The 13,893-nt window shown below is 43.1% G+C and overlaps 1 protein-coding gene across 2 annotated transcripts in view; it reads right to left on the bottom strand.

Annotated features, from left to right (window-relative positions):
* Positions 1–13,893, bottom strand: part of LOC126259575 (balbiani ring protein 3-like) — a 265,154-nt gene that overhangs the window by 6,714 nt on the left and 244,547 nt on the right. For both annotated transcript variants that reach the window (XM_049956482.1, XM_049956483.1), the window contains one exon: positions 1,447–1,698. In XM_049956482.1, the coding sequence (XP_049812439.1) occupies positions 1,447–1,698 (252 nt within the window). The remainder of the gene's footprint in view (positions 1–1,446; positions 1,699–13,893) is intronic.

Genomic DNA, 13,893 nt, shown 5'->3' with positions numbered 1-13,893 from the left:
CATGAAAGTAGAATAAATATAGTAACATACAAAGTCTGACTAGGTGTTTGACAAGGGAATATTTTGCCCAGTCTTGTGCAGAATATATATATATATTCTAATCCATTTTCAATCAAATGACACAATTTGTATCTCTAAAATGCACTATTTTTTCTATCCAATTTTCTATGTCTATGTTATCTACCTTCCATCAGGACTATTTAATGTCCAAGGCAATCCAAGAAATAACACATGATTAGGCACAACAATTACGTTAATATTCCTCGCATTACAGTCCATAATGACCTCTTTCAAAAATATTAATTTTGCATAAATATGTTAGCTGGCAATATTGAGAACCTAAAGCACACTGTCATCAAGCCCACATTTAAGTGAATATCAAAGAAACAGTGAGACAGTATTTTGTGAATGTCCATACATACAATGCTACTTACAGCATAGATAAATCTGACTTACCAGAAAATCAACAGATGACAGAAACTTCAATAGATACTAGAATTACAATTGACAATGATTTGCCTTAGGCCCTTATGGTTCTCAGCACCTCAATTATACAGTGAATGCCTAAGGCTTATGGCTTGCCGTATACGGCTGCAGTGAATGAGATTACATTCAATGTGGTAAGTACTAGAGGGTTTTCATTTGAAGGGGGCTGTTAAGTACAAGGATATTTACAAACATATTAACTGCTGCAGCATACATTTATATTTCTTATTTTTTAAAGCGGTTAGCCAAAGCAGGTAAATCATAGTTTATCTTGTGATTGCAGAAACTCATATTCTTGTTCTAATCATTGTTGTAATGAGTCCTCTACCTGTTGATGCACTAGTATTGATGTAGAATACAAACAACTGTTAACAAGTAACTAAGAAGCTGGTTTTAATAAAAAATATGCTGTAATTTTTAATCAATGGACTATCATTGCTGGTGTTGTCAAATGATCATTCACTGTACCTCCATTCATCCCAAGAAAAACGTATGTTAAAGTCACCATATGGTTGGTACTGGAAGAGTGTGAAATAATTGGATCTATCAATATTATGAAAAGGATATTGCTACTCATCATATAGTGGAGATTGTGTTGCAGATAGGCACAACAAAAAGACTGTCAGAAAGTGAGCTTTCAGCCAACAAGGCCTTCGTTGAAAGCAAACAACATTTGCACAAACACCCATGCAAACGCAACTCACACAGTTGTGTGGGTTGCATTTGCATGAAAGTATGTGTGCATGTTGTCTATTTTTGACGAAGGCCTTGTTGGCCAAAAGCTCACTTTCTGACAGTTGTTTTTGTTTCAGTGGCTATCTGCATCTCAGCTATATGGTGAGTAGCAAATATCCTTTTCATAATATTGTTACAGTCTATCCTGGATTTTCCATTGTTTGATAATTGCATCATCTTATTCTACGTTAATATGTAAGAGATATTTTCAGTTCCAATACTAACAGGTATCTTCCTCCACATCCATTCGTCTACGAGCTTGCCGGGAACTACAATTTGGTGAATCACCACGTATAAGTGATCCTTTAACATGTTCGCCAATTTTATTGACACACCAACAAACACCAACATGCTTCAAGCACTGAACTGGCTCCCAGTTTCCTGTATCAGGATTACAATTTGGAATGAAAGTAGGTTTCTTATACATTTCTGCCATCTTTTGATTTTTCTCCCGCAGACGTTCACACTGACTCAGAACTGTAAATAAAATAAATTTAACAATTAAGAAATAAATATTTTTACAAAAGAGCCACAGTAAATAACAACATATATAGTCAGGATATTATAAAAACAACAATTTCTGTTTTTAGATACATCGATTTTGCATTCAGCGTGGAAAATCACATGATTAAAATACTTAATATATTGACTTTGTGCTATGTAATTATACTTAAATACTGTTATACTTATGACAGCAAGTGGCAACATACAGGCCGAACAGAATGAGCAAAGTGGAAAAACAGTACGCCATTGAGCAACAGTCACATTCACAAAAATGTGAAGAGATAGTCAACTGAGCTTCAATACCATGTTTCCAGAGATGCAGAAATACAAATAATATGCTAATTATACACACAATATGTTAAACATACAAATGTTGTTCCTACCCTGGGATTTGCATTACCATAATTACTCAATTTCAAAGTGTATCCACAGAACAAGTGGTCTTTAATCGAAAAAGGTTGAAAGGAGGATATAGGATGAACATTAACAAAAGCAAAACGAGGATAATGGAATGTAGTCGAATTAAGTCGGGTGATGCTGCAGGAATTAGATTAGGAAATGAGACACTTAAAGTAGTAAAGGAGTTTTGCTATTTGGGGAGCAAAATAACTGATGATGGTCGAAGTAGAGAAGATATAAAATGTAGACTGGCAATGGCAAGGAGAGTGTTTCTGAAGAAGAGAAATTTGTTAACATCGAGTATAGATTTAAGTGTCAGGAAGACGTTTCTGAAAGTATTTGTATGGAGTGTAGCCATGTATGGAAGTGAAACATGGATGATAAATAGTTTGGACAAGAAGAGAATAGAAGCTTTCGAAATGTGGTGCTACAGAAGAATGCTGAAGATTAGATGGGTAGATCACATAGCTAATGATGAAGTACTGAATAGAATTTGGGAGAAGAGGAGTATGTGGCACAACTTGACAAAAAAAAGGGACCGGTTAGTAGGCCATGTTCTGAGGCATCAAGGGATCACAAATTTAGCATTGGAGGGCAGCGTGGAGGGTAGAAATCGTAGAGGGAGACCAAGAGATGAATACACTAAGCAGATTCAGAAGGATGTGGGTTGCAGTAAGTACTGGGAGATGAAGAAGCTTGCACAGGATAGGGTAGCATGGAGAGCTGCATCAAACCAGTCTCATCTACATCTACACCACATTTATACTCCGCAAGCCACCCAACAGTGTGTGGCGGAGGGCACTTTACGTGCCACTGTCATTACCTCCCTTTCCTGTTCCAGTTGCGTATAGTCTGCGGGAAGAACGACTGTCTGAAAGCCTCCGTGCGCGCTCTAATCCCTCTAATTTTACATTCGTGATCTCCTCGGGAGGTATAAGTAGGGGGAAGCAATATATTCGATACCTCATCCAGAAACGCACCCTCTCGAAACCTGGCGAGCAATCTACACCGCAATGCAGAGTGCTTCTCTTGCAGAGTCTGCCACTTGAGTTTATTAAACATCTCCGTAATGCTATCACGGTTACCAAATAACCCTGTGACGAAACGCACCACTCTTCTTTGGATCTTCTCTATCTCCTCCGTCAACCCGATCTGGTAAGGATTCCACACTGATGAGCAATACTCAAGTATAGGTCGAACGAGTGTTTTGTAAGCCACCTCCTTTGTTGATGGACTACATTTTCTAAGCACTCTCCCAATGAATCTCAACCTGGTACCCGCCTTACCAACAATTAATTTTATATGATCATTCCACTTCAAATCGTTCCGCACGCATACTCCCAGATATTTTACAGAAGTAACTGCTACCAGTGTTTGTTCCGCTATCATATAATCATACAATAAAGGATCCTTCTTTCTATGTATTCGCAATACATTACATTTGTCTATGTTAAGGGACAGTTGCCACTCCCTGCACCAAGTGCCTATCCGCTGCAGATCTTCCTGCATTTCGCTACAATTTTCTAATGCTGCAACTTCTCTGTATACTACAGCATCATCCACGAAAAGCCGCATGGAACTTCCGACACTATCTACTAGGTCATTTACATATATTGTGAAAAGCAATGGTCCCATAACACTCCCCTGTGGCACGCCAGAGGTTACTTTAACGTCTGTAGACGTCTCTCCATTGATAACAACATGCTGTGTTCTGTTTGCTAAAAACTCTTCAATCCGGCCACACAGCTGGTCTGATATTCCGTAGGCTCTTACTTTGTTTATCAGGCAACAGTGCGGAACTGTATCGAACGCCTTCCGGAAGTCAAGAAAAATAGCATCTACCTGGGAGCCTGTATCTAATATTTTCTGGGTCTCATGAACAAATAAAGTGAGTTGGGTCTCACACGATCGCTGTTTCCGGAATCCATGTTGATTCCTACATAGTAGATTCTGGGTTTCCAAAAGCGACATGATACTCGAGCAAAAAACATGTTCTAAAATTCTACAACAGATCGACGTCAGAGATATAGGTCTATAGTTTTGCGCATCTGCTCGACGACCCTTCTTGAAGACTGGGACTACCTGTGCTCTTTTCCAATCATTTGGAACCCTCCGTTCCTCTAGAGACTTGCGGTACACGGCTGTTAGAAGGGGGGCAAGTTCTTTCGCGTACTCTGTGTAGAATCGAATTGGTATCCCGTCAGGTCCAGTGGACTTTCCTCTGTTGAGTGATTCCAGTTGCTTTTCTATTCCTTGGACACTTATTTCGATGTCAGCCATTTTTTCGTTTGTGCGAGGATTTAGAGAAGGAACTGCAGTGCGGTCTTCCTCTGTGAAACAGCTTTGGAAAAAGGTGTTTAGTATTTCAGCTTTATACGTGTCATCCTCTGTTTCAATGCCATCATCATCCTGGAGTGTCTGGATATGCTGTTTCGAGCCGCTTACTGATTTAACGTTAAGACCAGAACTTCCTAGGATTTTCTGTCAAGTCGGTACATAGAATTTTACTTTCGAATTCACTGAACGCTTCACGCATAGCCCTCCTTACGCTAACTTTGACATCGTTTAGCTTCTGTTTGTCTGAGAGGTTTTGGCTGTGTTTAAACTTGGAGTGAAGCTCTCTTTGCTTTCGCAGTAGTTTCCTAACTTTGTTGTTGTACCACGGTGGGTTTTTCCCGTCCCTCACAGTTTTACTCGGCACGTACCTGTCTAAAACGCATTTTATGATTGCCTTGAACTTTTTCCATAAACACTCAATATTGTCAGTGTTGGAACAGAAATTTTCGTTTTGATCTGTTAGGTAGTCTGAAATCTGCCTTCTATTACTCTTGCTAAACAGATAAACCTTCCTCCCTTTTTTTATATTCCTATTAACTTCCATATTCAGGGATGCTGCAACTGCCTTATGATCACTGATTCCCTGTTCTGCACATACAGAGTCGAAAAGTTCGGGTCTGTTTGTTATCAGTAGGTCCAAGATGTTATCTCCACGAGTCAGTTCTCTGTTTAATTGCTCGAGGTAATTTTCGGATAGTGCACTCAGTATAATGTCACTCAACGCTCTGTCCCTACCACCCGTCCTAAACACCTGAGTGTCCCAGTCTATATATGGTAAATTGAAACCTCCACCTAAGACTATAACATGCTGAGAAAATTTATGTGAAATGTATTCCAAATTTTCTCTCAGTTGTTCTGCCAGTAATGCTGCTGAGTCGGGAGGTCGGTAAAAGGAGCCAATTATTAACCTAGCTCAGTTGTTGAGTGTAACCTCCACCCATAATAATTCACAGGAACTATCCACTTCTACTTCACTACAGGATAAACTACTACTAACAGCGACGAACACTCCACCACCGGTTGCATGCAATCTATCCTTTCTAAACACAGTCTGTACCTTTGTAAAAATTTCGGCAGAATTTATCTCTGGCTTCAGCCAGCTTTCTGTACCTATAACGATTTCAGCTTCGGTGCTTTCTATCAGTGCTTGAAGTTCCGGTACTTTACCAACGCAGCTTCTACAGTTGACAATTACAATACCGATTGCTGCTTGGTCCCCGCATGTCCTGACTTTGCCCTGCACCCGCTGAGGCTGTTGCCCTTTCTGTACTTGCCCAAGGCCATCTAACCTAAAAAACCGCCCAGCCCACGCCACACAATCCCTGCTACCCGTGTAGCCGCTTGTTGCGTGTAGTGGACTCCTGACCTATCCAGTGGAACCCGAAACCCCACCACCCTATGGCGCAAGTCGAGGAATCTGCAGCCCACATGGTCGCAGAACTGTCTCAGCCTCTGATTCAGACCCTCCACTCGGCTCTGTACCAAAGGTCCGCAGTCAGTCCTGTCGACGATGCTGCAGATGGTGAGCTCTGCTTTCATCCCGCTAGCAAGACTGGCAGTCTTCACCAAATCAGATAGCCGCCGGAAGCCAGAGAGGATTTCCTCCAATCCATAGCGACACACATCATTGGTGCCGACATGAGCGACCACGTGCAGATGGGTGCACCCTGTACCCTTCATGGCATCCGGAAGGACCCTTTCCACATCTGGAATGACTCCCCCCGGTATGCACACGGAGTGCACATTGGTTTTCTTCCCCTCTCTTGCTGCCATTTCCCTAAGGGGCCCCATTACGCGCCTGACGTTGGAGCTCCCAACTACCAGTAAGCCCACCCTCTGCGACCGCCTGGATCTTGCAGACTGAGGGGCAACCTCTGGAACAGGACAAGCAGCCATGTCAGGCCGAAGATCAGTATCAGCCTGAGACAGAGCCTGAAACCGGTTCGTCAGACAAACTGGAGAGGCCTTCCATTCAGCCCTCCGGAATGTCTTTCGCCCCCTGACACACCTTGAGAAGACCTCCCACTCTACCACAGGTGAGGGATCAGCCTCCCACTCTACCACAGGTGAGGGATCAGCCTCAATGCGGGCAGTATCCCGGGCAACCACAGTCCTAGTCCGATCGAGGGATGTGTGGGACGAGCTGGCCGTCCCCGACAAACCTCCATCCGGACCCCCACAGTGATGCCCATTGGCAACAGCCTCAAGCTGTGTGACCGAAGTCAACACTGCCTGAAGCTGGGAGCGAAGGGACGCCAACTCAGCCTGCATCCCAACACAGCAGTTGCAGTCCCTATCCATGCTAAAAACTGTTGTGCAAAGAACGTCTGAACTAATCTACAGAGAGCGCAAACAAATCGACAAAATTTAAACGGTTATTAAAATACAAGATTGCCTAGTAAATGCAGTAATGCTGCTACTTGCGCACTGCTGACAAACTGCTCGGCGGCGGAAGGAGACTACGCGATTTTACACTATTCAGGTACTAAAACGCGATGCTACAACTCTCAAATACTATAATACGCCCGAAATTTATGAATTAAACAATGCAAGTACCAGGCGTAAAGCAGGACTGAAGACCACAACAACAACAACAACAACAACAACAGCATGACATCCTCTTTACTGGCAAAAGATTCTGGACTAGTCTCCCATTAGGATCTCTGGGAGTTGACTGCCAATGGGGAGGTGACCTTGAGAAAAAGAGTGAATAACCAATGAAAGGATTATGTCTTACAAGTCAGGGTATGGAATGTCAGAATTTTGAATGTGGCAGGGAAGCTAGAAAATCTGAACAGGGAAATGCTAAGGCTCAATCTAGATATCATGGGGCTCAGTGATATGAAATGGAAACAAATCAAGGATTTCTGGTCAGACGAGTGTAGATTAATAACAGCAGCAGCAGCAGAAAACAGTATAACTTGAGAATTCTTTATGAATAAGAAGTTACAACAGAGAGTAAATTACTGTAAACAGCTTAGTCTATATACCCTGAGGAGTCAAAGAAACTGGTATACCTGCCTAATACCATGTAGGGCCCCTGCAAGCACACTGAAGTGCCGCAATACAACATGGCATGGACTTGACTAATGTCTGGAGTATGCTGGAGGGAGTTGACACCATGAATCCTGCAGAGCTGTCCATAAATACGTAAGAGTATAAGGGGGTGGAGAGCTCTTCTGAAAAGCACATTGCAAGACATCCCAGATTTGCTCAGTAAGGTTCATGTCTGGGGAGTTTGATGGCCAGTGGAAGTGTTTAAACTCAGAAGAGTGTTCCTGGAGCCACTCTGTAGCAATTCTGGATGTGTGAGGTGTCGCATTGTCCTGCTGGAACTGCCCACATCCATCGAACTGCACAATGGACATCAATGGATGCAGGTGATCATACAGGATGCTTACGTGTATGTCACCTATTAGAGTCGTATGTAGCCATATCAAGGATCCCATATCACTCCAACTGCACATGGCCCACACCATTACAGAGCATCCACTAACTTGAATAGCCCCTGCTGACAATACAGGATCCATGAGGTTGTCTCCATACCCATACACATCCATGTCCATCCACTCGATATAATTTGAAACAAGCCTCGTCCATCCAGGCAACATGTTTCCAGTCATCAACAGCCCGGGACCAGGTGAGGCGTAAAGCTTTGTATCATGCAGTTGTGAAGGGTACATGAGTGGACCTTTGGCTCCAAAAACCAATATCAATGAGGTTTCATTGAATAGTTCGCATGCTGACACTTGTTGATGGCCCAACATTGAAATCTGAAGCAATTTTCAGAAGGATTGCACTTCTGTCATGTTGAATGATTATCTTTAGTCATCACTGGTCCCATTCTTGCATGATCTTTTTCCAGCCACAGTAATGTTGAAGATTTGATGTTTTACCAGATTCCTGATATTCATGGTACACTTGCGAAATGAACATATGGGAAAATGCCCACTTCATCGCTACCTCGAAGATGCTGTGTCCCATCACTCATGCGCTGACTGTAACACCACGTTCAAATTCATTTGAATCTTGATAACCTGCCACTGTAGCAGCAGTAACAGATCTAACAACTGTGTCTTTCTATAGAGGTGGAGCCCCTCCTCGCCCACACCAACACAGTGACCAACACAAAAGGGCTATTGCCATCTCTGCATAAGGGTTAGTTTTCACTAAAGGGAGGTCTTGCAGGATGTGGGTACTGCAGTGTTTGCATACATCTGGTTAAGGTTAACCATTAATATGTGCTTATCTGGAGATAGATTGGGTCAAAAGTTGAATGAAGGGTAGCAGTTTGAAGAGCAGAGGGGAAAAAACTGCCAAGGAAAGTGCCAAGGGAATAAAACCTCTGCTATAGTTAGGTCGGATGGTAAGACCAGTAGTGGAATCTTTCTGATTGCAACAGGTCATGCAAGGATGGGTTAAGTTAGACGTGGGTATCAAGCAAGTGGATACCACGTTCGTCATAAGAGATCAGTCCGTTACGTTGCTGCAGCATGGTGTGCTGCAGTTTAGGCCATGACAGCCCCCTGTCACGCTGCGTCACTGGTGACTTGACATGGGGGAAGGCCCAATTCGCCCATAGGTGTCTGGTGGGCGAGTGTCGAAGCCAAGCACTTGGAGATGTGTGACTCCATAGTGGCACCACTCCTCACTCATTGGCTGTGCTTACAGGCTCAGTGAGGGCTGTGGTTGAGTCTCCTCTGTGTAGTGCACGATATAGCCCATACCCCTGAGAATCCTGATTGCTGTGGTAGCCCACTCGCCGGAGCAGAGGTGCCTGGGACCCATAGGCTTCAGCATTGTTGCAGCAGCACCTGTTTTCTTCTTCGGTGTGTCCATCACACTATGTTTTCCACCTGCTACTCCATAAGGGGAGTGGCGGCAGGTGTCTTCTCTTCGCCTGTGGCATTCGTACAGATGTCGTGCGCCAGCTGTGAGTGCAATTGCCACAGTTGGCTGCATGGTGCGCATCTCCTGCACTTGCAGTGCTATCGCCAGCGGCCGGTCCCCCATGCCACTCTCACGGCAGTGGGAGATGACTTCTTGTCTTTGGGCTGCGTCTTCATTTGGCGGTGCTTATGGCGCCATCGTCTTTTATTCTCAGTTTGTGCCTAGTCTCCAGTGCAGCCATCGCTGGCAAAGGCTGGGCAGCCATGCCAGTTTGCTACATGTGGCCAATCGCAGTGAGCACAAGCTGGTGCTTGCTCTCATTGTCTGTCACAGATGCGGGTGTTGTGCATGCCAGCACACTTGACACACTGCGGCGATTTGCAGCAGTAAACGGAATAACATTCTTAACAATACAAATATCTCTCTTAAAGCGCACTCACCATTTCTTTGGGGTAAACTCCCGTGTGTTTACACAGATGTGAAGTACCCATCTAAATGGTAGCTGAAGATAGTAGCGTTTTCAGATAAATATTTTTTCTTCCCTACTGTTCACTTGCAGATTTCTTACACACAAACAAAGTTAAGAAAATTTCCTTCTGTAACACAGTATAAGCAGACCTTTGTCTCTCCTCATTCTCACTGCAGGGGAGCCCCTCTCATTCTGGGGTCTCAAGTGACCTACCTTCCCTTTTTGATTTACCCAAACTATCCTCCTCTGCTGCATCTACATCTATACTTTGCAAATCCCTGTAAAATTAATGGCAGAAAGTATGTCCATTGTGCCAGTTATTAGGGTTTTTTCCCCATTCCATTCAAGTATAGAGTGCAGGAAGAATGTTTAAATGTCTTTGTGCATGCCGTAATTAATCTAATCTTGTCCTTATGATCTCTACCAGAGCTATATGTAGGGTGTTGTCAGAAATTTCTAGAGTCATCATTTCAAACCAGTTCTTTATGTCTGCCAATTCAGTTTCTTCACCATTTCTGTGACAGTGTCACATAGATCAAACATTTGTGTTGCCTTTCTCAGTATACATTCAATGTCCCCCTTTAGTCCTATTGATGTGGGCCCTACACACTTGAGCAACATTGTAGGTTGGATCGCACGAGTGATTTGTAAGCAATCCCCTTTGTATACTGATTTCAATTCCCCAAAATATACCACTTGCTTTACCCACAACTGAGCCTATGTGCTCATTCCATTTCTATTCTGTTCTATCGCTTGTGCCTTGTCCCGCAGTTACACAGGGTCAGTCATTGTTAATCGGATTTGGCATGTTAATGGTTAAGGGGTGGCCGGATGCCCTTCCTGCCGCCACCCCGTACCCCCCGGGATGGAATTAGTGTACCCCAACTGTCTGCGTCGAGTGTAATCCGTGGAATAGTATGAATGTGTTCAGATTTCTGCGAGCCGTGTAATTGAGGCGGAACATGGGGACCAGCCCGATATTCACCAAACGGGATGTGGAAAACTGTCCAAAAAGCACATCCAGGCTGGCCGGCACATCGGCCCTCGTTAATCCGCCAGGCGGATTCGACCCGGGGCCGGCGCACCTACCCGAGTCCACGAAGCAGCGCGTTAGTGCTCTCGGCTACACTGCCGGGTGTGCTCATTCCATTTCATATCCCTGCAAAGTGTTACACCTGGGTATTTGTATGAATTGGCCAATTCCAACTGTGATTCACTGATACTGTAGTCACAGGATACTATTCCCCCCCCCCCCCCCCTGGTGTGTGTGAAGTGCACAGTTTTACATTTCTGAACAAGCAAACTGCCAATCTTTGGACCACTTTGAAATCTTACCAAGATCTGCCCAAATATTCATGCAGCTTCTTTCTGATTGTACTCCAGTACAACAGTTGGATCATCTGCATAAAGTCTGAGGTTATTATAAATATTGACTGCAAGGTCATTAACACACAACTTGAACAGCAAAGGTGCCAACACTTCCCTGCGGCACATCCAAAGTTACTTCTACATCTGTCACTGGAAATGAGCGTGGAAGTAGTACAGAGTAAAATGCTTTTTGTAAATCAAGAAATTCCGTCTGTACTTGACTGCCTAGGCTTTCAGAGTGTTATATGAGAAAAATGTAGGTCAGTTTCACACAACTGATATTGTTGGAATCTATGCTGGTTGGCATGGAGGATATTTTACCATGTTTGAACTGAGAATACATTCTAGGTGTCTACAACAAATCGATGTCGAGGATATTGGATGGTATTTTTGTGGCTCATTACTGCTACTGTTCTTGTAAATAGTTATGAGCTGTGCTTGCTTTCAACTACTGGGCACAGTTTTTTTGTTTGAGGGATATATGATTGATTAAGTTAACAAAGGGTCTAACTAAGCCACAAATTCAGTACAGTATTTCATAAGCATTACATCAGGTCCTGAAGCTTTAGTCAGTTTTAATGATTGCAGTTGCCTCTCAATGCCACTGGCTCCGACACTTATTTCACTCACCTTTTCAGTGGCACGAGGATTAAATCTGAACATCTCTCCCAGGTTTTCCTTTAGAAAAGAATATTTGAAAACAGAGTTAAGATTTTCTGTTTTTGCTTTGCTACTCTCAATTTCAGTTCCTATCTCATTCATGAGTGATAGGATGCTAACTTCAGTGCCACTAACAGCCTTTACATATGACCAAAATTTCTTTGGGTTTTATGAAAGATCATTTGACAATATTCTGATACAGTTGTCACTGGAGACTTCATGCAGTGCTCTCTTGACAGCCAAACATGTCTCATTTAGCATCTCTCTATCTATATCTCTATGCTTTGTCCTGCACCTATTATGCAATAGTGTCTGTTTCTTTAGAGGTTTCTTTACAGTGACTTTATACCACAGAGGGTCCCTCCCATTATGAACTGTTCTACTGGATACATATCTATCCACTGTATGGTCAACTGTTCTTTTAAACCTGATCTGTAGTTCCTCTACATGCTCCTGTCCTGTGCTACATGTTTCCAGTTCCTCACAGAGAAGTGGCACTACTGCTTTTTATCTAGTTTGTTGAACATATATATATCTTTCTATGTGTTTAAGTTGACCTTCGTACTTTGGTAATCAATGTTGCCACAACTGCCTAAAGGTTACTAATACCAGTTTTGATGTGGAGAGTCTCAAATGCGTCAGGCCTACTTGTTGCCATTAGATCCAATATATTTCCATCATGAGTTGGGTTCCTTAACTATCTGTTATAGGTAGTTTTCAGAGAAGGCATTTAGTAATGTTTCGCAGGATGTCTTATCACACCCACTACTAATAAAACTGTAATTTTCCTAATTAATTGTTGGATAATTAAAATCTCCATTCATGATTACAATATGTTTGGGGAACTTAAGTACAAGCGAACTGAGGTTTTCTCTAAGGTTTTTGGTTAAACCGGCAGGTGAGCCTGGTGATTGACAGAAGGATCCAATAACAGTTTTGTGCCCATCCATGATTCTGAGTCTTGCCCAAACCATGTAACATGCAGCTATAATTTCTATCTTGGTGGACATGAATTTCTTGTCCACTTTGACAAATAACTACCTTTGTCTGTCATTAGCTAGACACTTAAAATTTTCCCAAAAAAATCTCACTTCTATGAACTTTCATCCTCTAGCTGGATATCAGCCTCTGATACATAGTGCACACCTGATCTATTCAGGGGGATCCTACAGTTCTCAACCCTATGGCTCAAGTTCAGGAAGTCTCAGCCCAGTTTGTCTGAGAACCTTGAAAGTCTCTGATTCAATCCTTCAAATTGACTCAGAACCAGGGGGCGTCAACCAGTTCTGTGGACAATACTGCACATTGTGAGTTTTTTTGAAACTCTATGCACAAGGTTTATCTTCTCAACCTTCTCCACCAGTCACTGAAATGATCCTAGTATGACCTCTGAGCCCAGGTGGCGTACGTAGTTTGATCCAATGTGCACCATAACCTGCAATAGATTGCACCTTGTTCCATTAATGGATGCTGGAATAGCCTCCTCAACATGTTGAATGAGGCTCCCAGGGGTACAAACTGAGTGCAGCTAGTGTTCCATCATGTTCCCTGTTGCCATTTCCCTAAGGGGTACCATTATTTGTCATACATTTGGATTGCTGACAATCAATAGACCCCTACCCTTTTGCATTTAACTCCTCTTGACACAGGATGAGGCAGGATTCCCAAAAGGCAAAGCAAATCCCACTGGCTCATTTTTCGTCTCAGTGGAAGACACTGTAAGTCCTTGCTAGTTCCTGTTTATCCTGTACAGGATGGCCACACCTAGCACCAACGATAAGCCATTCAAAGTCAGTTGAAAGGGCAGTGGCAGATCCTGTACTTCCTGCAGAGGAGACAGGTTTCACACGAGAGGACAGTACTTGAGATACCTTTGGTAAATCTGATACACAACCCATGGGAGCTCTCTCAACACACTGATTTGCAATAGCTACCAATCATTTGACAGTAGTCAGCTGCTTACAAATGTCAACTAACTCATCCCATGCTTGAGATCATAATTCATAGTGAACTGCATTGTGACTGGTGCAATGTTATACACGACA

Source organism: Schistocerca nitens, chromosome 5 (genome assembly GCF_023898315.1).
Source record: "Schistocerca nitens isolate TAMUIC-IGC-003100 chromosome 5, iqSchNite1.1, whole genome shotgun sequence".
NCBI lineage: Eukaryota > Metazoa > Arthropoda > Insecta > Orthoptera > Acrididae > Schistocerca > Schistocerca nitens.
The sequence above is the reverse complement of the archived record's forward strand: the minus strand, read 5'-3'. Positions and strand labels throughout refer to the sequence as shown.